Raw genomic sequence first — 26037 nt, forward strand, 5'->3', positions numbered from 1 at the left:
TTCTGTTTATTTTGCTCCATCCCGGCCCGTTCTTGGTGGGGGCCCGGGCGAAATGTGTCCGGTTTCGGTTCGGGCCTCCCGCCACCCTGACTACGGAGCGCGAATTCGCGGCTCCCGTGGCCGCCTATTTTTCGTGCTCCGAGCCCGAGCTTTTGTGCGAAGAATATATTTCAAACTACTGGCGACTGGGGCATTTGGTGGCCAGCACGGGCGGCATTGACTGAAACGTCTATGATCTTTTGCGGTGTCCGTGGTTGTTGTGTGTGTGCGTCCAGCGCCCAGTGGCGATGCTCCCAGTGGCGCTGCTTCCTGTTTTGGTGCGGCATTTTACGACAATAATCTAAATTTATAATTATGTTATTCTGCTAATTATCGACTTTTAAAGCGACTCGAGGCACCGAGCCATCGAGGCCATAAAGTAAGCAGCCGGGCGCGACCCGGGAGCCAAACACCGGCCCGCTGACCGGCTGCCCGCTGGCCTCGGACCGGGTGTTCTGGGCGCTCGGAATTCTTTCCGGGTTCTAAAATAATTGATGGTTTCCTTGCTTCGATGGCTCGATTTACGAACCGCTGCTAAATGATGGGCCCATTAGAACTTTCTTGAGCGCCCACATGCACACACTCTCTCTTTCTCTCTCTTTCGGGGGCCCTCTGTGGTTTATCTCGAGACGTAGACGACTGAGCATTAATTCGATAGCAAATCCTCGGACGATAGTACACGCACGCTAAAGTATCATCACATTTCCATCACTTTATTGGACTGATTGAGGCTTTCGGCCTGGCCTCGCCGAGACCGAGAACGGCAAACGAAACGCATCGCGTCGCTGTTCCCACGAAGCAATGGCTAGTATGGCTGATTAATGGCACGCCAGCCCCGTACTTACATCGACAAATTTAATTATGGCCTTTCTAAGGATCAACACCCCGCAACACAACACCCGATAAACACCTCGACTTGATAATGCAGGCAGGCCGGCGTGTCTGGCACGACCCGAAAGAGAGCGAGGGGTGCAATTTGCAAACCCGATAGCCCGGCCAAACGGTCCGGCGAGCATAGACCACCAACCCCAACAACCGTGGAAGGTGTTTTCTTGTGTTCTTTCAAGGCCTTTACCTTCGCGTTTAGGGATCCGAGGATCAGGTGAACAGGTTGCCGGGGTTACCGCGGACATGGGCTGGGCCAGCGGGGCTGGATTGCGCACATTGCGCTGAAATTGACACGATTAAGCTGCCCTCTTTTGCGCTGCGAAACGCTTGCGCGAGAAGACGGACAGTCGGACTTCGTGGCCGTGCGGCTGCGGCTGTTGTCGGTGATAGTGGTGACGTGCGGTGCCGGGAGGTGTGCAGCATGCAATGCAGCAACATTTATGCTTTATCGCGCGCGCGCGCGTAGACCGTGGGCTGGGCGGCTAAATTTGTTGGCCGTTGTTGGCCGTTTCTTTATCTTTTTAAAACCCGACTTCGTGTCTCGCTCGTTCGCTCACGCGCGCGCAAGATTATGCGCGCGCGGTTATGCTGCCCGGTCGGAGGCCACTGTCTCGGTCACTCTCTACCGCGGCAATCCATCTTAATTCCATTGCGATACTTGTCGAGCACGATGTGAGCCCGCTTGACGCGCACTCGGCGCGCGCGCACCACTTACGATGTTCTCGTTCCGGGAGACAATCGGCCAGAATGGCCGCTGCCCGTGGAACATACGCAGATCGTCAATCGGTGCCGGGTGCTCACAGTTGTGGGCCAATTATTATGTCGCCCCTTTTGGGGCCTCACTTCACCGTCCGACGCCCGACGAGTGTTCCAGGAAATCAGAATTCGAACCGAAAAGTAAACAAATTGTTACCATCATTTCTTCGTTCCGAGCGGTGCCACGCTGCGAAGGAGCGGTCATTAAGCTCTTCATCATCCGACCGGGGGCGAGCAGGAGACCGCTCAGAAGGGGGGCCACTAATGCGATGAGATCGAAAGATCGAACGCTTCTTCAAAGTGGGAAATGATCGACGAACAATTCGCCAGCACACCACACTGACGACCACTGAAACCGGTGGCTGTACTCCATCTTTGGGTGGCTGTGGCTACAAACGACTGCAATTGTAAGCGCGGGGGGATGATGATGGACTCCCGAGGAAACCCGATAAGCTACGCAAGCGGTGGCTTTCGGTCGGTTTTATGTTTCCCCGCAAAGCAAAGCCCCACGCTGGCTTCTGAGGTGATCGACACGTGAAGCCGATAATCGGCCATCGGGCCCTCGATTAGACCTAGGCGTTGTCGGAACAGCGAGCGAGATCGGCCACAAGAAATTGTCAAACCCCCACGACGACGGAGCGCGGCGAAAGAACGGATGGCGAATGGCCAACGAAAATCATCGTTATGGAAATTAAATATACAGTTTACTGCGCCGCACGTTTATGGGGTTTTTATGGCAAATTAAAGGTATTCATAAGTTTTTAATTTATACCCTGCGGCTCCGGCTGCTGCACTCTGCGAGAAGTGCTTCCGAGCACCACCGGGGACGGTCTCGAGATAGCAAGTACGATTGGCTACGGGCGGGCGGTCAACTCGGAAACTTGAGCATCGGCCATTGATCGTCCATTTTAATCGAAATGTCCACAAACACTGCGTTTGATGGACCTGGCCCACCCAAGATGGTGGGCTGCCGGGCGTAGGTCGTAGCAACCGTGGGCCTCAGCCTCGGCCTCAGCGCGTATGGTAAATCGGTTCTTTTATTCCGTCATCGGGCGTGCATTGCATTCCGTTGCCATGGTTGGTGGCTGATTAAGAAGAGAGAGAGAAACGGCCCCATAATAGGCCATCGAAGGTGGACCTACCTGAGCAGAGCTCAACAGATTCTGGGTTTGTTTATTGAATGCGAACTTAACATCAGTTGAATTTTTATCAATTTTGAAGGTTTATTATTCATTCACAATATTAATAATACTTTGCTGAAGACATTCCAAGTAGTCCACGGAATTACCTAAAGGTGTTCCACCTTAAACAATCAAGCGAATCTTGGCATCACCCGTTGCGATTTTAATCGTTTTATGCACCGATTTGTTTCGTTTGTTGTGACGTCTTGCCAACTCCGGTGACACCCGTTTACAATGTGTGGTTGAAGTGCCTTTAAAACGGGAATATTCCTTTCTTTTAATTAGGCTCGAGCCGTATCGGGCGCAGGGCGCAGAATCCATCACCCTAGGGGCAAAACATTTCAATCCCTTCGCAACACGAACCGAGTGGTTCTAATAAATCTATCTTTCAACGGCGGGGGGTCCCGGCCCGATTAGCTTCCAATTAGCAGCTGTGTCGTCAAGGGGCAAAGGAAACGAAAAACGAGGCCACGAGGACCTCGTAGGCCTCGTAGACCCGAGCTCGAACGGCTAACTGCCGGATGCGTTTGGTAATTTATTTGTCACACCATTCCCGTGGTCTGTCGCCCCGTGATGCTGTTGGTGTTGCAGCACCATCCTGCAGCCGTCCGGGGCCGTGTTCGAATTAATGAGTCACGATCGGTGATTGCTTTCGGGCCCTTCCGCTCCGGGCGCACACTATCAGTTTACACGATTGGTGTCCCTAACCCAATGCCCCTTATCGAGTCGGCCAAGCCGTCCGCCAGAGCCTTCTCGGGAGTAGACTAATGGCCCGACCGATCGTTACGGCCAGGCCTGGGGTTTTGGGCCAGGCGGGACCTGGTGGGACATACAAATGGCTGGCAGTGGAGACCCACTTCTGCGAGGATTACGATATTCAATAAAATGGTTTTATTCGTGCAGAATTTCGCCCAAATGAGCGCCAACATTGCGTGGTCCACCGCGCAATGTCGAGACACATCGCTCATCGCACTCGTAAACGTAAACGATGTGGCCCCGGCTTCCCCCGATGCTGGTGGCACACATTTTGCTTCCCTCAGGTAGAGCGCCGTTAGCATTCCATCGGGAAGCCATCGTGCGGCCACTGGGGCGACCATCGTCATCGAACCCAGTTTGCGGGGCAACCCGAATGGTGCGCTAATGACTGGTAATGAATATTATTAAACTCCTCCGTCTTGTGGTGGAGGACCCCCAGGAGCCCGAACGGAATGGCCACCGCCATTGCGCATTGCAGGCTTCCGTGTGCGACTCGTACGCCCAATGGCCCACGCTGTGGACGATTGCGTGTCTATGACTTTTGCTGGCTCCCGGATCTCGCGCCGAGATTCCTCCTCCTCGGGGGGTGGCTCGTGCAACGATGCGAGTGGTGTGTCCGCCGACGAAATAGATGCTGGGGAGTTGGTGAAACATGGAACTCGTCGCAGTCACTCGAGTAGAGCGGCAAATTGAAATGGGTCGAAACCGATACTGAAAGCCAACCGAATTCTTTGCGAAATGACCTGAATTTTTGGAGAAATGAGAGTTACATTTGTTTTTAATAACATCTGGCATCTTGAAAGAGTATCCCACCGGGCTTTGTTGGCATTGAGTATTGATCCATGTTGGAGAGTGACACTGATTGGCGAAGAGACGACGTAAACAATGTGAGGCTCCATCTCCGTCACAGTAGACATCGGCCAGTTTATCTTCATTCCATTTTACGCCCCAATCGGGCGGATTAAGTAGTTTCGTAATGACAACAAGCGCAGACGCAGAAGCCGACGGACGGAGCGCGCAGAGACCTTCTTCACCGACGAGGCCGTGCGGTGCGTGGTCACTAAGCGCGGTTCGATAAATGTGTCGCGCCGCGTTGCAACGCCACCTGTTGGCGTATTTAATTGCGCCAGCGACTGACGTGTTGACAGTAATTACGCCTTCAGCGATCGGCAAAAAGAGGTGACTTGGCCCAGCTCAACACACGGCCCCGGTGCAATTATGGCAACGTAAGCTTCTGTTTGATGGCGTTGGAATTCGAAGGCGAACAATCGTTGACCCTCATTGGAAGCGATTCTCCGCCACTGGCCGATGACGGCACCTGACGAGCTTCTAGGCAAACTTTATGATCTTTTACAGCTTTTTTGTCCGTCCGAGTAATGAGGCTACACGGGTCCGTATGCTTCCACCTCCCGGGTATAGGTCTCCCAAAAACAGGCATATTTACCACCTAACATGAATCCATTGGGGCCAAGACAATAGAGCACAATTAGATCGCCCGACCGAAGTGTAAATCTAATTATCGACGCATCGGAGGCCGCAACCGCCGCCGGCGGACGAGCTGTTTTCTCTTTTAGAGAGTAATTAGAAGCGTTAAAAGGGAAGAGGTCCCGGGGCCCGGGGGTCCGGCAACACCCACGAGAGGGTGACCGCTGGAAGAGAAAGAAGTGACTGGCAGTAGAAATAACATGAACCCATCCCGGAGTGGGATCCCCGTAGGTGTGATGCAAGAACCCGCGTCAATTAAATCTTCATCTCGTGGGCCTCCCGAAAGTGTGGGGTGCCGCCTCGAAGAGAACGGAAACCGAGACAGAGCGCCCCGTTAATAGAACTATCTGGCGACGACGGGTCAGGCGTGGAGAACGCGCAACCGGTTCTGGCAGGAGCCACGCGGATTCGGCCGGAACGTAAGCGCAAACGATTAATCGATTTGGTGTCAGAACGCCATAACCAGCTATAATTTACACCGTCCGCCCAAGGGTTACACCGTCGATCCACTCCTCTTCCCGATCCTCCGGATCCTTCCTGATCCGCCCGCGGCAGTTCTCTAGTTTCGACCACCCGACACGAGCGATCCGTGCGTGCGTGCGAACCGTGCCAAGGCCGGCTAGGCCGGAAGAGCCCCCGGCAGTCGGCGCACGATCAGCGGGCCGCCAGCTAGCTCGTCGTCTGGCAGAAGAACGGGAGTTTAGTAGCTCACGTCTACGGCGGCCACGCTGAAAGCGTGACGGTCTACCCGTCGAGCGTCCTGGTCCAGGCTCGCGCGCCTTATCACCGGGCGACCGCTTATGCAACGCCATTAAGGGCCCACAGGCCGCCGCCTGCAGACCGTTAAGTGAGCTCCAAACGTCCGTTCGCGAAACTTCACGTTCCCTCTGGGAACGCCATCGCGGGGATGATAATTAATAAAAAAGGTAATAATAAAACCAACACACCCAAAGGGGCGGATTAAGGAATTTCGAGCCCACGGCGCAGCTCTCCCGCGGCGGAGGGCCCGTTTTTGTTGCTCCCTCGGGTCCGTCCGGGGACTCCGGAAAAACAGGGTTCCTTCCAACCGGTGCCTCCGGGGTAACTGTTTGGTGTGGTGTGTCCGGCAACCCTCCGAGAGCAATGTGACAGCAATTGACACTTTCAATGGCGATGACAATCACTGACCGGCCTGACTCCGGGACACAGGTTCACCAGGGTGGCAGCAAGAAGAACGGACCGAAGAAGAGCTTCCGTGATAAAGTGCCCTTAAGTGGCCCGGCGCCGCCCGATCCACCCGATCCGCGAACCGATCCATTTCGGACCGGGGCCGATTGTTGTGATTCAGTTCTCGCAAAACGTGGCCGCAGGTTTCGTGCCTGGCCCCTGGGAAATCGCAAAAAAGCAGTGGAAACAGAAACTGTTGGCGCAAACGATCACTTATCGGAGGTGTCAATCTATCGACGGGCGGCGGCGGGCAGTGACTTCCTGCCCGCCTGGTCGCGCCAGTTGGCGGACCAGCGGACAGGTCCAGCCTTTCGTGACGCGCAACCGCAGTCGCAGAGCTGAAGAAGCGTCCTCTAACGCGATCGCGTCGGGTGACATAATTCGCGTTTAGTGCGGACAGCGTTCTGTTTTTTGAACACCAGTTTGTGGCGCGTAACAATGTCACGATAGGGTTAGCGTGTGGTGTCGTCGTTATGGAAGGCGCGTTCGCTTGTTTGCTTCTAGAAAAGGAAAAGAAGCACCACATTGACGGATCATGCCAAAGATCGAAAAACATTTAGATTCAGAGAAGTAACTCCTTAAAAGTGAACCTCAAACTCATTGATTCATTCAACTTCATACCAATTGTTCATTAATAAGTAATATTTACTAAAAACAAACCTTTTTCCATTATTCCTGTACGGGAATTTAAAGCCCCCATCAAGTGGCTCTTAGGGTGTAAAGTTTTAATGGCTGTCACCGGGTGGTGATGGCCTTGCAGGACCATAAACATCGAACAGAGTTCACACTTCGTTCCAGCAGTACCCGGTTTCGTAGGCCGGTATTCGATTTGATGCTATCAAGTGTGTGAAATACCTCAACGCCAATCGGAATCATCGATTTTCCTACCAGTTTTGGCTTTTTTGGCGCAACATAATTTATGGTGTGAAGAACGAGCCATAAAGCGCCGAGACGAGATCGTAAAGCCCGTCTGGCTGTGGCGGTGTGGAAGAACGATGACCACCGCCTATCGTAGCTCGAGCTGAAAGCGAATTCCATCCTGGCTCGTGCCAGGCCGCTCGCAGTGTTGATGCTATCGAGTTCTTTCTATCAACCGCCTCGCTTTTTTGCGCATTACATAAAACCACACAAACACAAGGCACGTGCAGGTTTATGGTCCGCACGGATAGGACGATCATCCCGCCGGGCCGGGCGGGCTCAATCGGGTGGACCGCTTCCCGAGACAGGTTTGCGGCGAGCGGCGGCGGTCTGGTATGCGAGATAAGGTATCAAATCGTCTTCGGCCCCCTGAGAGTGGGCTCATTAAATGAGCCACAAATATTTTCATCGAGGTGACAGATAAAATATAGCCTGTTTATGATGTTTGAGCAATTTTATCGGCTTTTTATTGGGGCATTGGTCGGCATTCGAAACGGGCATCCGCTTACGGCGGACCGCATCTAGAAATGGCCATTTCCCCTTCGATTAGACTTGGACTTGTCACCTGCCTACGCTCCACCGCTCCACCGCGTCATGCTGCGTTGGCGATCGTCTTTGATAGCCGCGTGTTTTCTTCTGCGCCCTCTTCGGCTTCGTTCATTATGCTTCGAACACTTTACGCAAAACCCCAAGGCTACCCCCAAAAAAGAGATCGTTAGAAGGTTCGAGGCTCATCTTCAGCATAAATTACCGAACGTTACGCACCGTTATGCTCGGAGGACGGAAGATCACGGGGTCCGATCGTCGGGAGCCAATCGATTAGCGTTTAGATCGAAATCGAACCACGAGCGCACAACAATCGATTATGTTAATCGGGGCGATAAATTACCGTGACCCGGACCCGGTGGAGCTTCGAAGGCAGAGAGCGATTTATGGTCCGGTGGAGACATTCTTCTGGAGGGAAAGTCTTTTGGGGGTATTTAAAATTTTCAAATTGATCAAATTCTCCATTTCAAAGACCCCATGCTAAGGCGCAGTGAATCTATGACTTTACGTCCTCAAGGTGCTTCCCATGGATCCGCCATGAATGATTCGACTGAACGACGTTTCTAAGGTCAACCGCCATTTGCCATTTTCTTAGCCCAGCCGTGCAGACTCATAATCCTATCTGTCTACTATCTCCATCTAACCATCGAACCAGCGGCCATCGGGACATGTGAAGAATTGACAAACATCTTCCGAAGCGCCCCGAAGACCGAGATCCTAGATTGGCAGCCCAACGACGACGACGACGACGTCGGCGAGCGCAAACAAATTATGGGAGCGCAATTTATGGGAGAAGGATGTCCAATTTGTAAGACGATCGCGCGCAAGTGTGATACGTATCAGCTTCCGGGCCCGCGGGCTCCACAAATCCCAGACCTCCGGACATTGAAGGCGGCAGCTTGCGAGAATGCGTGAGAAGTTCGGTTTTGGCCGGCAAACGTGGTCCCTTTTTTCGGCGCCCTGTCGTGCGTTAGCGACACTTTCACTCACTCATTTTCGAGCGCCCAACCTCGCAAGACCCAAACGTAGTTGGATTAACACATCAGATAAAAAACAGCAGGCAAGGCCCGGCCGTTGCAGACGTACCGCCCAAAGGGTGGACATGTCGGGCTCGGCCGCTGAACATAACTTGTGGCTCGCGAGGGCATAAAAAAATGGGAGCCTTCCAATGTTTCCGTTTGACGATGACAACGCCGATGCAGATAAGAAGCCCCTCCGGCAGTGGCCGAGCCGGGCGAGGCAGGACCAGAGTGTGTTGAGATGTGAAAATGAACGTTCGGCCGTTCGCGGTTCGTTCGTTTGCGATGATTTATTTTAAGCCCGGCTCCGCAAGTGCGCCGAGCTACGTGCGTTCGATTTCTCATCGACCGGCCGGCGGTAACATGAGCCGCCGCCAACACATCGCATCCTTAGCAAGACAGGACAAGCCAGGAGACAACCTACTTCCTGCCACCGCGGCGCAAGCTTTTCGGGCTCGGAACGGAAGGCGCCACACCCAGGCGCGGCCGCGAAACGCGTCCCCGCCGGAGCCCATTAGCCTTAATGGGCGTATTAATTAGCGATTCTGGCGGTGTTTAATCTTTGCCTCAGTTTTCTGCTCGGTGCCTTTCTCGTTCGGCTCCTATTTGCGTTCTACCCACCGTAGAGTCACGAGCTTTCGAGCGGAGCGGATCGTGTATGTTCTGGTGCGCTTAGCATTCCGGTCCCTTTGGAAAATCCCCAGTTTTATTTTTTTCTCTAATCCAAAGCCCGTGGCTGGCGTTATGGTTGAGCAATTTCTATTTGGAAGATACAAAACCTTCGGTTTGGGGGGTAACCGACTCCGGTTGGGGGCCGATCTTACCCCATCCAAATCATTAACCACCGTCGATGGCTATCGCGGACCGATGCGGAGTAAATTATAACGTTACCCGAAATTAGTACTAATCTCGATCGCCGCGATGCCACGACGACGACGCAATGATCCGTGTGGACCTCCCCCGGTGTGGGACCGAGCAGGAAAACGAAACGAAGGTCTCGAAGCCTGAAAATTGGTATAAATCTGCTTTTTATTAATAGAGATCGCTTTTCCAACGCGCGCCACGCAATCGTTACGACAACCGGAACGTTATGGAATCGTTGGGACCGGATTTTCGGAGCCGGGGTCCCCCATAATAGGGTTCACGTATCGTTTCCCAAGCCAAGCCGCCAACCAGCTAGCCGGCCAAAGCAAGCTTAATGATCGTTTTTGCATAAAATACCCATTAGAGCCGCGGGTCCCTCGGTGGGCTCGGTGGCGGCTCACAGTGACTGCGGTCTTATCATAAAGTTTATTAAATTATGGGGTAGTTTATCATTTGCAGCGATCGTACGGGCCGGTTCGGAGCCGGAAGGGATCTTCGGGGAGCCCACCACTAGGAATCGGGCCCAGAGGCCTGATTGAGACGTGTTGGCGGGCCAAGTTGTTTTTCACTCAACTGTTGCGTCTAAAGTGTAGAAAAATCTGCCTTTTTCGATGGCAATGGCGGTTTTCAACAAGAGGGTGTACGGTCAGTAGCCGGTGTGGCCGATGGCAACCGGAGCACGGTTGGTGCGCCTCGTTTTCGGGCGGTGGCTCAACATACTGGCCGTGACGGTCATAATTTTCCGGCGACCATCGCCCGGCCCGGTACGCTACGAGAGGTAATTTCCATTAAAATAATTACACCGGCACGATTGCGCGGCAACACACCGGACAAGAACGGGCAGGCTGCAATAATCCATACATCAATCGCAATTGGCGAGGCTGAGATTGCGCCGGGAACTCGTTTCTTACGCGCGGCCCCGAAACACACACACTAGCTCCGAGAGCCTTTTGCCGCGTTCGCGAAAGCCAAGCGATCACTTAATCACCTGCGTCGTCGTCGACGCGAAGGAAGCGGAGAGCAGCGTAAGGATCATTGCGAAATCGTGTGGCGTGAGTCGTGCGCGAGATCTCCTTCCGTGGCACACCGTGGCAGAAGAACGCCAGTTGAGGGCCACCGGGCGAAAGAATGAAAGAAAAAAAAACACAAGACGATCAAATTCCACATTTGGTCCGCAACGAGGGTGTAAGATTCCCAGCGAAGGCCGGGCCCTCTGTCAGGGCGAGGACCATCGGTCCCGGATCCGGGCCCGGCGGGACTCGTTGTCTCGACCGTGCCCTTAACCCGCCGATCGAAAGAGATTTCGGAACCGACCGAGGAGCCGACACGCAGAAATGTATCGCCACATTCCCGAAGGGCTGTGCCGGGTCGTGATGGCTTAAAAAAGAGGATCTCGAGCAGAAAACATTATCGGTAATGATCCAAATTGGACCGTGCGTGCCGCGGTGCGTCTGCCACGGGCTCGGTGGGAACCGACCCCACCTCAAGTACGCACCTGAGAAAATTCGCTTAAAAACCGATTAAACCGATGAAATCGTGACATTCGGTCTCGCGAGAAAGCCGACAGCATTCCGGTCTTCGTTTGCGTGAAAAATTAGCGATGATCAGAATGGGTTTGACAGTTCGTCCTGAATTTACCCAAAAGTTATCAAAAGTTTGTAAAACTTGTACATTGTTTTGGTGGACCATCAAAAGTCAGATCGACCAATGTCATTGCCGTGTTGGAAACGTTATTTCAGTACAATTTTAACCATGGACCAGAACACAGTAAAATGTTCATTGTTCAACTGTACATTCAAAATAACATCACAATCGTCATCATATCTGACGACGTTCCCTGGACCACTGACATCGAAAAATTGCGATTTCAAGAGAGCATGACGCCACCATGGACTTAAGATGACTTTGACTTAAGATGGCCATTTGCGTAATATCGGTTTGAAAAAAAAATTATAACGAATTTCCTTGAACCAAAATAACAAGGTTTTTCAAATGAAAAACCAAAATATAATTTTTTTTTTTGAATGGCCCACACTGTAATATAAAATCATCGAATCAGGTTCACATTCCTCACAACAATTGCAGGGTCAGCATGCGAACCCAAGCCAGAAGGTCATTGGTTTCATCCCAGCCGATTCCAGTGAGTAAAGCGAACCGCTTTTACACCCCGCGTTGCCGGAAGCATAACTCATTTGCTGCAAATGAGGGAACGACAGCGAACGGTGATGATGTGGCCGTGGCCATAAACAGTCACCCTTCACAATTGTTTCACTCTCTGCCACCGAGGGCTCCCCAGTTCACTCCACGTGCAATGTCATCCGTTGCAACCGCGTTTCGGAAGTGCCCGGACGTCGCTGCAGCATAACGCGAAGAGCCCCATGGACACACCCATCCCCAGAGAGACAGGGAGAGAGAGGGAGAGAGAGAGAGATCTCGAGCGCAGATTAAGGGTGGTCCCACTGTTTGCTGATTTACACATTTACGGTCAATGTATATGACTACAATTGAGGGCTCTCGCGAACTCTCGGCGGACGATCCGAGAGGAAAGAGAAGCTCCTTTTTTATGCAAAGGCTAAGTAAACAGCCATTAATGCCGCCGTGGGACGTTCTCTGCGCCACGCGGGTCCAGGTGTGGATGAGTTTCGAGTGCCTGGCACAGCCTTGGGCAGCATTTATCATTATGCTCCGCAGGAAACCAACCGCCCCGGGGGAGGTGTCTCGCTCATCCATCAACGGGCATTTGGGAGCGATCGCCTCCCCGTGGGGTGGGACCTGGACCTGTCGTTCAGCTAATTGACCATCGAGCCCCCGTACCCCGACACGAGGTCCCTCAGTAAGGTGGCTTTTACATCCTTCGTCAATCCTCGCAGATTGCGCAATGTGATTTCTCCTCGTTGTTTTTGGTCTCTCTCTCTCTCTTTGAAGGGAAATGATAATTATGCGAACGATGCTCGAACGTTGCCGGATTTGAAATGTTTCGGCAAAAAGTGACCCACCCGAGCGAACAAAATTGAGGAACGAATTGTCACTAGTCTCCATGTCGTGTCATCGCAACGGGCTCGAAGTCGAATCCCGTCGTCGTCGAGCGACAACCTGCGTTTAATTAGACATTCAGACGCAATCACAAAAACAGGGCCCTCGGAGCAGACCCCAAAAAACCCGAGCCAAAAACTGTCTGGAACTCAATCTCACTGGGTCCACGAACGGCCTCTTGGGATGATTTGTGGGCTGCCAAAAGGGTCATAACTTTTTATTCTTTTCGCCACCGACCCGGGAGCCGTCGAGGCCGGCGACCGACACCGGGCCGGCACGTGCACGCGTCCCGTGGAGCCTTTCAGGAGAAAGAGAGTATAAATTTAAGTGTCGAAAACAGTTTTTGCCACTCCATTTCTCAAGCTCCGGTGATCGTTTCCGGCCCAGCGTCGGTGGTGAAGGGGCCAGCCTTAAGACCAGTAAGAAAGTAATGAAAAGAAAGGGGCGCTCGTAAAGCGTTTACATATTAAATATTGCTAATGCGTTCCTTTGTCCTTGACCGAACAGGTCGGAGACGGAGTAGCACCAGCCAACCGGAACGAGGGCAACCGACACAAGATTTAATGCACCTCGGTGCATCACCGATAAGGCACGTCGCTCCCAACGCAGCAGATCACATCTGGACCGGCCTTCAAAACGGACATTCCACACACCGCACACATGGTCCGGGTAAAAAGCAAGCTTGCTAATTAAATTACTGACCACCGTTGCCACGTAGCGAAAGAAAAACGTAGTGCTGCCGTTGATGTCGTCACGCTGATTACCGAGTACGTGAGAGTATGGCATCGGACAGGTTATGACCTGGGCGATGATCGCAGCCCCCGGGTTGCGACTGTATCTCGCTTGTCATGTCGCGTAATGAATTTGGAAGCAGCTCCACGAAGTCGTCCGCTCTGGCCGGTGATGATGATCTACGTCAGGAGTCCGCTCGGGATGAGTCCCTGCACCGCACACTCTACTGCAGCGACTGATGCGGTCATTATCTTGAACTAGTTTTCATCGCCATCGGGCTCGGTCTCTGATCGCCCGCGTGATATGCAGGAGCGGAATGATGCGAAAAACTGAAACGGAAAAGTCATTCGAACTGAGTGCCAGTCCGCTGCATATGAAAAACGGCCCCACCTGTGCACCTGTGCTTACGGGAAAAGGCGCAAACACACGTTTCCCACGAGCCTTCTCTTTTGAGGTTAGGAATTCAAACGCTCGAACTTCCGCTAGATGCCAATTTGCAGTCTACCTCAAGTGGACGCAGGCGATAAAAAGTTTAAAATGCAATCAAAACACGCCCAGAACGGCTATGGAAAATGCGGTAAACATCCCATTTTTACGAACTTGCCCGGACGAAAAGCTGGGACCCCTTATTAAGCGAGATGATGTCGAGTTCTTGCACTTTCACGGTTCCAGTTTGGCTGGACTTGATTCAATTGCACTTCTGTGCACGATCACCGCCGCCGTCTGGCCGTTAGTTCTGGCCCGGACCAGGACGACCACTCCCAGATCCCACTGCAGATCGGTTGATTGAACCGTAATTTTCTTATCGATCATTAAACCAGTGGAAAAGAGATCGGAGCGCTCACCGCTAGTGGGTATGCAAATCGGAGCCGCAGACGGAGCGCGATTATCTAATCGCCATGTGCAGTTTCCGTTCCTGGCCCCGGGGGAAACAGGTCTCGACGACGACGACAACGGAAGGCCGACCCGCGTCTGTGAACATTCGGGTTAGGTAGCGGTTAAAGCTTGCGGCCGGCTCGTGACACTGCGAAATCCGTTCCAATCGATTTGCGGGCCCAGCTTCCGAAACCAGAAATTAACATCGTTCACCAACGAGAGAAGCTCTTTCAGCCGCATCGACATGTGACATGTGCATTGGCCCTCGTGCGCCTCGTTTCCTTTTCCGTAGTTCCAGAAGCAACCGGACGAAGAGAAGCAATAGAAACGTTGACCATCGTTGGCGCTCGGCGTAGTATCGTCGCGCCGAGCCGAGTTTGTAGAATTTAATGAGAGGCAGAAGAAAGTTTCGCAAGACCCTGGTACCTTGTCTGGTGTGTTTTGTGCAAAACTAAAAGCCTTGGCCCATTAAATTGGCCGCGACCCTGTAAGACCTCTTCTACGAAGAGGTGAGCGCGACTCAAGCACTTCAACTAGTACCGGAGTTGGCGACTAGGGGGGAAAAAAAGTCAAACCGATAGCAAAACAGAAACGCAAAACGATACTAAAACCGCCGAACATATTTTACACATTTCAAGCATTCCTGTGGACGCACCCGACGCTCGGCCCCCGAGTGGACACTCGCGGTGTCGCTTTTAAACCCCATCGACGTGCTAGTTGCAGGCTACCCGCAGCCCGCGAAGCTCGAACCCTCGAAGTCTCGTCCGTTTCTTCGACTCTTCGACAACTCCGACGCCCAAACTCCGACCGCCAAACTCCTCGCGACGGTCAACGGGAGTACTTTGCCTTAATCTCCGTCCGTCAGCGAACATGGAAGTCGTGACAAGAAAATTGTGGCTCGTCCAGGCGGAGGTTCAATTATTCAAACGCCAAACGGCTCTGACACCGAGTTACCGTGCGGGGGGCTTTAGAACGTGAAAGCCGCATTTGGCGTACCAAACGAAAGGCACAAACTTATCGGGAATTATCTTTGGTCCTTTGTTGCGAAGATGTGGGCTTCTTAAACATTTTCGCACCACATACAGATTACCACCGACGACCGCCTACCGATTGATTGACTCCGAAAGACTGATTAATGATACGGAGCGAATGGGAGCGTTTGTTGGAAAGGGCAAGCCCGCGATGGGATTATGTTTTCGCGGTGCTGATTGTCGATTGCCAAGCGCACAGTAGTTGATTCCAAAGCCGATCAGTTCTGCACTTTGGCATTCCAAATCGTGTGAGAAACGGGGAAAATTGGAACATGACTCAAACTTGAAACTGTAGACCAACTCCCAGACATAAAGGGAGCGCATAAAAACATCAAGTTCACGGCACGGAACGTTCCAATCCATTGTCCATTTTGTAACCGATCCTTGGTTTGCCTTCGGAACGGCCCAAAGTCTCCCACGTAACGTGCCACCCATTACGATCAAACCCACAGTGGACTGTGTTTCACAAAATTGCTCACTTCCTCCGAAGGCGTCCACCGAGTCCAGTCCGGTCCGGTCCGGGTTTTTTCCGGCTCGGCCTCCATCGGCACACTGAGTCCGGCGCATCCACGACCAAGTGCGCCCCATAAATCGAAAATGAAAATCAAATCAACATCTTTAAACACCGATTCCTCTTCCGCTTCGCGGACCCAACGCGGATCCGTCGCTGTATCAATGCTTCGGCAACCAACCGGGAAGAGAAGGCAGTATTTATGTTGTCCCGAGAGAGCGAGAACCTCGGGGCGACACCGTGGACGCCCATTGTTGCCACAGCAAGATGTCCGTGAGGGCGCCTGGCGAGAGAGTTCGAGGAGTGGCGTCACTTTTTATAGGCTACTTACCGCCCGGGTCCGCGGGGTCGGCATACCTTAGATGGTCTAGCCGTAGTCGTATTTTGCTCCGTTCCGCCATTTCCGCCTCGGAACGGGAAGAGGAATGTTTATTCACGGGTTGGCGGACATTGAGATGTATTGGACAGGGGAAATTAAGTGTTCTGACGGGAAGGTGTCATCGGAGGCACCGAAGCCTAAGAGGTTCCACCGGGACGTAACTAAACAAGCGAACGAGGCAACCGTTCCACAAGTTTAGGGAACTTTATGCTCAACTTTGTGGTAGAGATTTCGCAATCCTCAACTCTTTGTAGGCCATTTCTGATTCCCAGTAGCCCTTGCTCTATTCCAGTTTTTTAAATTATTCGATACACTACGTCGAACTGGATCGAGCTATGTTAGCTTGTCAATACTTCTTCAGAAGTCGGCAAACAAATTGGAGTTATCGGGCAACCACCGCACTGTTCAGTCTACACTCAGACGCATATGAAATCCCTCGAGGAAACTCTTCTCGCTCGTTTGCTAATATAGGGTGATCTCTCAAGTGTTTGGATTTTGAATTACCGATTACTTAATTTTCAAAACGTCAAACTTCATTATCGAATTTGTAAACACGTAAAAACGTTGACATATTTTTGAAGCTGAAATGCGACAGCCACAGTCCATTATTTGCGCCCCATCTTCGGAATCCAAACACTAGATGGGCTACCCTGTATAAAAAGCTGCATAAGAAATGCTGCTCAACGCTTGCTGAGAGTTGTCAACCCGCTGAAAGTAAAACAGAAAAGTTGATCTGATTGGCCGTCATACTCGTCGTCGGCTCGACGTTGCCACTTCGTCGACAAGCCGTTCGAATGCGCTTCTGTTGCATCGCGACTGCCAACCGAGTTCAAGCTCCCGTGCCCCCGCCCCGCACCAGGTAATAACTCCACTGTGTGATGTCTCCAGACACGGTACTAATTGACGACAGGCGAAAACATTGTCGGGTGGAGTCGGCAGCGAAACACCAAACACCCTAGTTTAGTATGCTGCGCAACAAATCTCCGCGCCGGACTGACCGGACCGAACCACGTCTAGGCCGGTGGTGGTCGAATAAATTAAGCCACAACATCCGAGAGACCTCCAGAAGTTCCTGCTGGCTGTGGAGTGGAGCGCTCGATCGGTCGGCATGATGTCAAACCCGAGGGTAGCGGCAGCCCAACCGGCTCAATGGCGACCGCGCCCGTGTTGGGTGTAAAATAACAAACTAGTCTTCTAGAGAGCATCGTAGCCCGGGCCGCAGCCAAAAGCCCGGAGTCCGCGTCACGCTCCGGTTGCTTTTATGCGTTCCCGCCCGTGGTCCCGAACTAGTTCTGTTTTGTAGTGTCTTGCAATTGAATTAAATTATCCACTCGCTCTCTTGTGGGTCTCCAGTCATATAGCCGGTGGGGCCCGTGTTACGATTTGAAAGAAAGTATCCGAAAACAATGAATCCGCATGCATAAGTGCGCGCCCCGCGACCAAACAGACGCGGACCCGGCTACCGACTCGGGGACGGAATTGTGAAAGCCGCCCCGGATCCGGTGTTTGTTTTGTAGCAGCGAGAGCGCAGAGAGAGCGAGCGAGGGTGCACCAGAAGAGTGATGACCGTGAAGTGACGGTTCCTGTCAGCCCGTAAGCCGAAGACGGCCATGGCCACGGCGATGATTATGATGATGATGATGATGGCAAAGATAGTGGCGATGTTGTCTACTTAGCATCGAACTGCAGCATAACTGCGGCGCCTGTCAGCGAATGATCCGATTATGATGATTTGGATCCGACCGGAGTGTGTCCGGTTTAGTTGGGACCAGCAAAAACCGGCCACGGCCACGAACAAGAGCCATGAAACCGGTGAGTCCGCCCGGTGTGCGGTTTTGAAATTGATGTAGAATAATTATGACACTTCCCATTCACTCGCCGGATTGTCCGTCTCCCGGCGAAGTACTTCGGACAATATCTTCATTTTCCACAGATGGATTACGGCCAGCTCCCGGCGCTGGTACATGCGCAGCGTTGGATTGAATTTCATCGGTGTGTGCAACCTGCGTAATGGCACAGGGTTCCGGAGGGTTTTTAATGGCGTAGAAATAATTATCAAAACATTAGCTACAAAGTTTAACTGCCAAAGGGTGGCCGCCAAGAACCGGCCAGGAAGGCCAAATGTCTTCTTCTCCGGCGCATTGTTGAGCCCTGGAACCATTCACACTGACCACACTGATCTAGTGATCGGGCTGAAAAATGAATGCTAAATGAAACACGGGACCTGTTGATCCGGTGCCTAACCTGGGACGATTAACAAAGTGTCACGGGGCTTCTAATTAAGGGTAGCCATATTTAACCTTAATTACCTTCGCTCACTCGGCCAGTGCTCATGATAAATGGCCACTGAACTGGAGTCCTCGTTCCGTTGCCGCGTTGTATTTATGTTCCAACACAGCCAATTCGACGTCCCCCCAAAACTAAGTGTGTGCTCTCCTCTCGCTCTCTATTTGCAGGGTTGACATTTCGTCAAACTGTCGCAGCAAAAACTCCGCGCGTCCTGCGCGAAAAACCTGTTCCGGAGGGGCCAAGCTTGGACTGGACCAAAACGAGAAATCACGAGGTGAGTCGCGACAAAAAGCGCACAGTTCCAAATAAACGAATAAACGAAGTATCTGCAACGGCAGGAAGGGCCAACACCCAAATTGTCCACGGTTCCCCGGCTACCCTTGCGATCGATGCAGCTGCCAAACGTGGTGACGTGACCTGCGCCTCGGATACTGACCGTTACTCGGCGAGCATCAATTGTCCTACGGTGACATTCCACGGCATGGGCAGCGAAGTCGGAGGGTGACTTTTGGAATCCCTCTCACGGCGTTGTCCCATCCCCCAGCGAGCGAGAAAGCGAGTCCAAATTCGTACCACAGGACCTACCTGCTTGGACGGTGCACGAGACGAGAACTAGGACGTGGTGACCGGAAGGAACACGGCGGCCCGGTGTGCCCGAAACCGGGCGACGAACGTCAAACCAGTTCCTGGGGTCCCCGGGCCGTTGACATGGTGAGACATGTTGCTGCCGGACCAAACGTACGAGCAGGCGAGCCTGCGCCAGGAGCGCCATCTACGACTGCCCGGCCCGCCGCACCCGGGCTGCGATGATGAATTCGGTCGGCTGCTCGCGCTGAAGCAGACGATCGCTGGTGACGTGCGTCGGAGTCTGGGTGTGGCGGCGGGTGACGCGGAGCACCTCTTCGGAGACACGCTGAGCGCGAATAATGAGATGAAATTCGGTGGTACCCCGGACGACGGTGCGGTCGGCAGTGGCGGCAGCAGCAGTGGGGTAGGGAGCTCCGGGACCGGAGGACGGGTCCGTTCGCAGACGCTCGATGTGCGGTTGACGCCGGTGACGAAGGCCGGACCACGCACGGGAAATGACACTTCGGTGTACCTGGACGTGGAGAGCATCTGGAGTCGGCCTGCTTCAGTGATGGCAAATGGGCCATCAGGACCTCGTTCGAACAGTCTGCAGAGGGCGCCACCCGTGCAGGAGGGCTCTGGTAGAACCGATCAAGGCATCGGTCTCGGGTCGGGGAGTTCTCCGTGTACGAGCTCTAGCTTGAGTTACGCCAGTTACTCGAGCGACGATGCGGCCGAACCGGGCCGAGGAAACCGTCGAAGCAGACGCGCAGGAACGCAGGAAGCGAAACCAACCATCACCTCACCAAATAGGCAGCCCTCGGCGACGGGGACGACGACAGCGGCCACGAGTACAGTACCTGAGGCGGAACGTGACGATTACGAGCGGACGTCGGACTTCTTCAACAACATTCCCGAGTTCCAGGGGGAAGCCCTCGGCCCGTTCAGTATCGCCAGCAAGGGAGCGGAACCGGACTGGGGCAGTATCCGGACGAACGTGGACATCCTGCGGGCCTGCGAGCTGTTCCTGATGCGTCACCGGATACGTCCCGATTTCTTCTGCAAGTACAAAAAGGCCATGAAGTACGTGGACGCCCCGACGACGGGATCTTCGGAACTGGCTCTATACCCGCTCTCTCCCTCTCTCACTCTCTCACCCATTAGCAGTCCGTCCGCTTCGGCACCGGCCTCGTTTCCGTTGTCCCGCTCCCGGACGCCGATCGCGGTGCGGAAGCCCAAAAGTGCCTCCCCATCGATGCAGAGGCCCGCCTCCCGGGCCCAAGGATCGGCGCGCGCGGCTGGCCCCGATCGGAGTCCACCGGCCGCGGCTGGCGGCGGGCCAATCTACAGCGTGCCAAATCGGGCCGGCAAAAAACGTCGCCCTAATGCCGGTAAGTCAAAACAACCCGTCCCGTTCTCTCGTTCGGCGTTCAGTTCGGTTCATAAATTAGTCCGAGGTGACTGGCAAACCCGGCCTCTCTCGGTCGGTCGGGCAGGTTCTTGTGGTCCAAATTGAAATTAATGACCAAATTAATCCGATCGCTGACCGAGCCTTACCTTGCGCGGGGACGGACGGTACCCAGGCGAGGGTCGCCAGGGGTTTGCCACACTTCGCCCGAACGACGTAATTAATTATCGGCACCGCGTGTGGCTCGCAGAAGGTGCCGTGTGCCTGTGCGCGCGGTGTTATCTGTCTGCGTTTCGATGCGATACGCTTCGAGGATTCACACTTTGTCCGAACCGTTAGGGTGAAGGGTAGGCTTCACCGGTTAGAATCGCCCGAGAGCATTCCACGAAGATCTTGTGGTCTTTTTCGATGGAATCCTGTTCGTACCGTGGCCGCAAATACACGGTTGAAGGCTTAAAGGTAAACGAAACGAAGTCTTTCGGCTTATCAACAATTCCGTTTTGCAAAAAGTCTTTTACGTCATGCGTCAGAAAGCTCAATCATCACCTTTCAGCCAGCGATCGACGATGAAAGGCCATCAAACGCCTTCCGAAAAGGAAGGATCATCTCCTCTCGGGATCGCTTTCGGTGGACTACTTTCTTTCGAGGGCCCCCAAAACGATGGATCCATCACCCTGCCCGTCTGACGAAAGAACCTGTTGGTTCCACCTGATGATATTTGGGCCGAGGACATGTAACTGGGCGGCATGTTTGCTTAAGATGAATGTTGATGATGGATCACTGATCGAGATCGATGGGTGAACTACCATAGCCTGTCAAACAGTTCCTTAAGTCACACTGAAACCTTGAGAAGAACATGATTTAATATAAAATCCCATGAAATTGCGTTAATGAAACAATCAATTCTCAGTAACTCACTGAACAACGAAAATAATTAAGCGAATAATCAATCCGCTTGATTGCGTTGTGTGCCCTCAACACAAAGGCAGCGGGGTGCTTAAATTTATTTGTTTGATTTGTTACTAAAGACCCGAATCACCGCTGCAATTACCGGGCGTTGTAGTGCCTGACAAGTTATCATTATGTTGTTGACGGCCCCGAATACATTGCTCGTTGAAAATTGAAAAATCGTCTTATCGTCTTCACCGCCGCGAGCTGATGTGTCCAGAAATGACACATCAGCTTCGGGTGGATCGCTTCGACGTTAAACCATCGACATGTCGCTCGGACGAAGATGAAGAGCACACAAGGAACGAGCGACAAAAAAAATGATAATTTAAGTAGTTTTAACAGTTCCGTGGCAGGTAATTTTTCCTTCATCACCGTCGCGCTTTTTTGAGGAGTTTGCGCAGTTGGCCGGCCGTATTCGCGACTGACCGCTGCCCCCGACGCGACTCACTGGGTCGTTCTTTGTCTGTAGCCTCTTTTGCTTCCTTTTTTATCCTTCCTCCCGGACTCGTTCGTTCATTTTCTTCTTATCTTGCGATAAGTTTTCGTGCTGTCTCTTAGGATTCCCTGGACCCACTGTTCCTTACCTTGCTTTGTTGCTTCTCCGAGACGACGCGAAACAATTCTTCGCCAAACCGAGGAAAACAGGACGAAAGTGGGAGGAAAAAGGGAACTAACGAAAGAAAAAACGCGCGAGGGACCCAGAGAGACCCAGGGCCCTGTGCGCATGCGAACGCACCGACGTTCAATTATACGTTGTAAGTGAGCGATGTTATCAGTTTAAATTCAATTTTGATTAACATAAGTATGCTGGCGCGATTAAAATTTATGATTCGTGAAATACCAGAAAATGGGACGTCGAATGGCGGCGGCTGGCTGGATTCAGGCCGGCCAGTGGGCTGGCCGGTCCCGGGGAATGCTATGGGATCCTGCAGTGCAAAAGGAAAGCAAAAGTTGAAGGCTGATCGGCTGAACGGAGCTGGGGAGCTCCGCATCGTCGCCGAGTCGCGCCGAGCATCTTTTTAATGAGATAAACATGAGATAAAAATGCATGTAGGCGGGTGAGAAAAGAACGCTGATAAGGGGCGGTTGTTAAGCAGCTACGGCTGCGGGAATTTTGCGATTGTTTGCGCCGATTGCGTTCGGCCGTGCCTTTCTACAATGTATGAATTATTAAAATATCGTCCCCGCGCAGTCGGTCTGCAGTACCCAATAGGCCAAAAGGGATAGGTGTTAATGTTGAGACTGTGGTTTAATTTTAAACCAAACAACCTTCTGCTATGTTGTAAGGCCTCTTAGTTTTCTGGCAAGTAAATTTAAGAAAACTTATGCATCGTTGCGCTCACACCCTGGTGAGACGATTTCCCATAGTGAGATGGTCATCTCACGCCGAATCCGACGCGAGCTCTCACTGTGAAAGCTTTCGTGTCTTTTCGTAAGCTCGCATGGCCGTCAAAGCTTTCAAAAGCTCCGCTGACGTTCGGAAAGCTATGGTTGAAATCCGTGCTAATGTGAAAGGATCTCCTGCAAATTAACCCTTGAATGTGAAAGCGAGTGAACAAAGCTCGTTCTTCCGGAGATCATATCTGATTTAATGGACTCATTGAACAAATTTTTCGAGGGTCAAACAAGAAATGGGCCGTTAATGGTTCCCAAGCATGCGAAGGATATCGATAATAAAGCGCCAATAAACCACGGCGCACAGTTTGTTTAATCGAAACTCTCGGGCACAATGGCCCATTAGACGAGTTGCTTTTGGCAAACCGATTTGGCAACCAGGCCTGCACGATCATCGTTGCCCTGCCACTTTCTCGCGCACCTAATGGGCCCCAGATTAAGCCAAAACATTATGAATTACCATAATAAATTTGAGATACGATCGGAACAGCAACAAAAAGAGCATCCGAAGCTTGACTTTATAAACGGCGACGGACGGCGATACGTTCGTCAGCCTGTTGTTTTTCTCTCACTCACTCTCGTGGGCCCTTCGCTCGATCTCTCGGCGCATCTTCATCGGTGGCTGTGTTGCTTTGCGGCCCGCGTCGGATGCCCGCGAGCGACGAAGATTCGAAGCAGTGATAATAAGTCTTGGCAAAATTGGCAAAAAGCTCATTGTTTCTTTTGTACCCCTCTCGCAGGCCACAGGACCCCTGAAGAATGTTTAACATTGTTGCGCACGTACTGTGAGACCTCACCAGCCTGGGGTCTCGGGTCTCGTGAATCAGAGTGCAGCATAAGAATGGCATCAATGTCGGGCCCTTTCCTGTGCGCCATGGATGGTGGCAAGTGCACGAAGAGGGTCGCCAAATTGAGATCATCATTCATGCGCGCCGCAGCCGGGCCGCCAGGCCGGGTCTGCCTTCCTGGCGCTCCCGACGGCCGACCCAGGTCAGGTGATGCAATCAGGTTAAATTCGCCCATTAAAGGAGCAACCCTAAAAAGGGGCGCTGCGGACCGTTTTTGCCGCTGCCGAATGAAGCACGAAAACAACAACCACACACACAGGAGATGGGGTGCGCAATCGGACGGCTCAGCCGAAAAAAAACCAACAACAAAACAAGGGGAAGAAAACCCGCGCCTTCACCGGCAAGTCCGGGACCTGTTTTCTCCTAATTAAACATCGTGGCGAAAGGTTTTCGAGGCGATTAGAAAAGGCTGCCTCCCCGAGCACGCGTCCGACAGACGCGCAGAGGGTCAGTAGGGCCGGGGTCGGGAGTGCTTAGAAACTGGTTCCGCAGCGCACGGCTTGAATTGGGCTGCTCCCGGAGTCCCTTCAACGCCTGCTCAACGTCACGCGCGGACGTCAGCAGTTTGTCGAGTCGAGAAACCTGCTCGTTTGACCGGACCTTCGTCGGTCGTTTGACGTGACGGACGGAAACAGACGGGACGGGACGAAAAACTTCCGCCACGTGCAGTGCGTGTGTGCGTGCCGCTTGCTCTCTGTATTGGTGCCATTTCCATCGATCACCGAAGCACTGTTGGAGTGTGGGTTCCTTTTGGCCTCTCTTTCATTTTCACGGCGCGATCTTGGGGTGCTCTCCGCACGAAAGCTTGCCAATGACCACAGACTGCATGAACCTCTTCATGGCGCACTATGGGGAAAAGGCGGTCATAAACCAACTTTAAAAAGTGAGGGTTTTAGTTATTTTTTCCTAAAATAGATAAGTTATCTATGGCCAATCCGAATTTTTAACCTTCCATGTTGCGTCGATTTCGCGAACGATTTAGTTGGAACGGCCAAACAAAGTTGGACCAACATTGAACTCTTCAATGTCTCATTACTCAACGAATTAAACGATCATTTTGTAGTTCACAAAAGCAAATTCTATTCCATTTTCGGCGCATTACCAGAGCACTCCTAAACAAGGCTCGACCGCCAACACCCAAGCCCCATCAGCCGCGCTGATAAATCAACCACGAAAATTCCTGCGCAATTTCGTGATCCCCGAGAACGCTGTGAGCTCTGGCGCTGCGCCAAGTGGTGGTATGTGCCAATCGCCAATCGGGGACCCCAAGTCACCGCGGGACACCGAATTAAAACGATTCCGTTCGTGCACGCGATCATGATAAACGCAGGCGGTCCAAAATGCAGCGCAGTATTTTAATTTCCATAGCCTGCGCCTGCTCGAGATGCAGCAGCCTTTTGCCTTCCGAAGGTTCGGTATGGTGTGCGGTTTGTTTTCGTTCTGTGCCACCATCCGTTTGGGAAGGTGTTTTATTTTTCTTTCGCTTTATTTCGGTCCTTCGGTCCGCCGGCTGGTTATTGTTGGCTTTACAAGTTACGCAAACTCACCCGGGAGACCTCGGAGAGTGTGTGCTGTGCGGATAACATCTCGTTCGTGATCCGCGGAGCACCGCGACAGCAGAGCGACGTAAAAAGCTCCTCTCGCTGCCGTAGAGAACATGAACATAAATCGAAACACCAGTTTTTCAAACCCCTTTTTTCGGTTCTCGGAGGCGAGCTTTCCTTCGGCCTAACCGACCAGAGGCCGCTCCGTGTGGTTGTGCTGGTGTCGGGCGCAGGTTCGTCGCTTGATCTCGTACATGTCTTTCGTCTTTCCTTTTTCGCGCGGGCTTCTCACGCTCACACCATTCGATGGTTCTTGCTGGTGGTGGTGGTGGTGATGCTGTTGTGGTTGGCCACCACCAACCGTGGTGGCAGGTTTTCTGCCGTCTTTTGCACCACCGCCGTGTGTGCGTGTCCGAACGGTGCAGCATAAACGGGCTTCTGAAGGAGAGAAAAGAAGAAACCGTCAGGTTGGAAGGAAAGAGACCGGCGAACGGTGGTCGCTGCTCAGGAGTGCTGGCCACTTCGGGTTGCGATCATTCCTGGCGGTGGGTTTAGTTTCGAGAAAGTTTCCGCTGGCGCAGGCAGCGCGAGCGAGTGACCGTTTTTCGGGTGGACCGTGAACGAACCAATTGCTGTCTGTTGTTCTTGCTGTTTATTGGTTGTGCAAACAGTTCTTCGTGTTGTCCGCGAAGGTAAACTCGGGCCAAATGCTGTTAAATCGTGGTGCACAATTGCACAAGGGCCTGCCTGAGGTCCGTGTATCGTGTCTAGAACTGTCGGCCCCGAAGCTGACGAAAGAAAAGCTGATGTGAGTG

At 52.7% G+C, this 26037-nt stretch overlaps 2 protein-coding genes across 2 annotated transcripts in view; one reads left to right on the forward strand and one right to left on the reverse strand.

Annotated features, from left to right (window-relative positions):
* Positions 1–16242, reverse strand: part of LOC128271109 (probable G-protein coupled receptor 158) — a 79050-nt gene extending 62808 nt beyond the window's left edge. The window contains exon 1 of the mRNA XM_053008546.1: positions 16173–16242. Coding sequence (XP_052864506.1) covers positions 16173–16242 — 70 coding nt within the window. The remainder of the gene's footprint in view (positions 1–16172) is intronic.
* A 2985-nt stretch (positions 16243–19227) lies between these two features.
* Positions 19228–26037, forward strand: part of LOC128271110 (myosin-G heavy chain) — a 35554-nt gene continuing 28744 nt past the window's right edge. Inside the window, 2 exon segments of the mRNA XM_053008547.1 lie at positions 19228–20159; positions 20241–20467. Of these exon segments, the coding sequence (XP_052864507.1) occupies positions 19228–20159; positions 20241–20467 (1159 nt within the window).

This window comes from Anopheles cruzii, chromosome 3, assembly GCF_943734635.1.
Source record: "Anopheles cruzii chromosome 3, idAnoCruzAS_RS32_06, whole genome shotgun sequence".
Taxonomy (NCBI): Eukaryota; Metazoa; Arthropoda; class Insecta; order Diptera; family Culicidae; genus Anopheles; species Anopheles cruzii.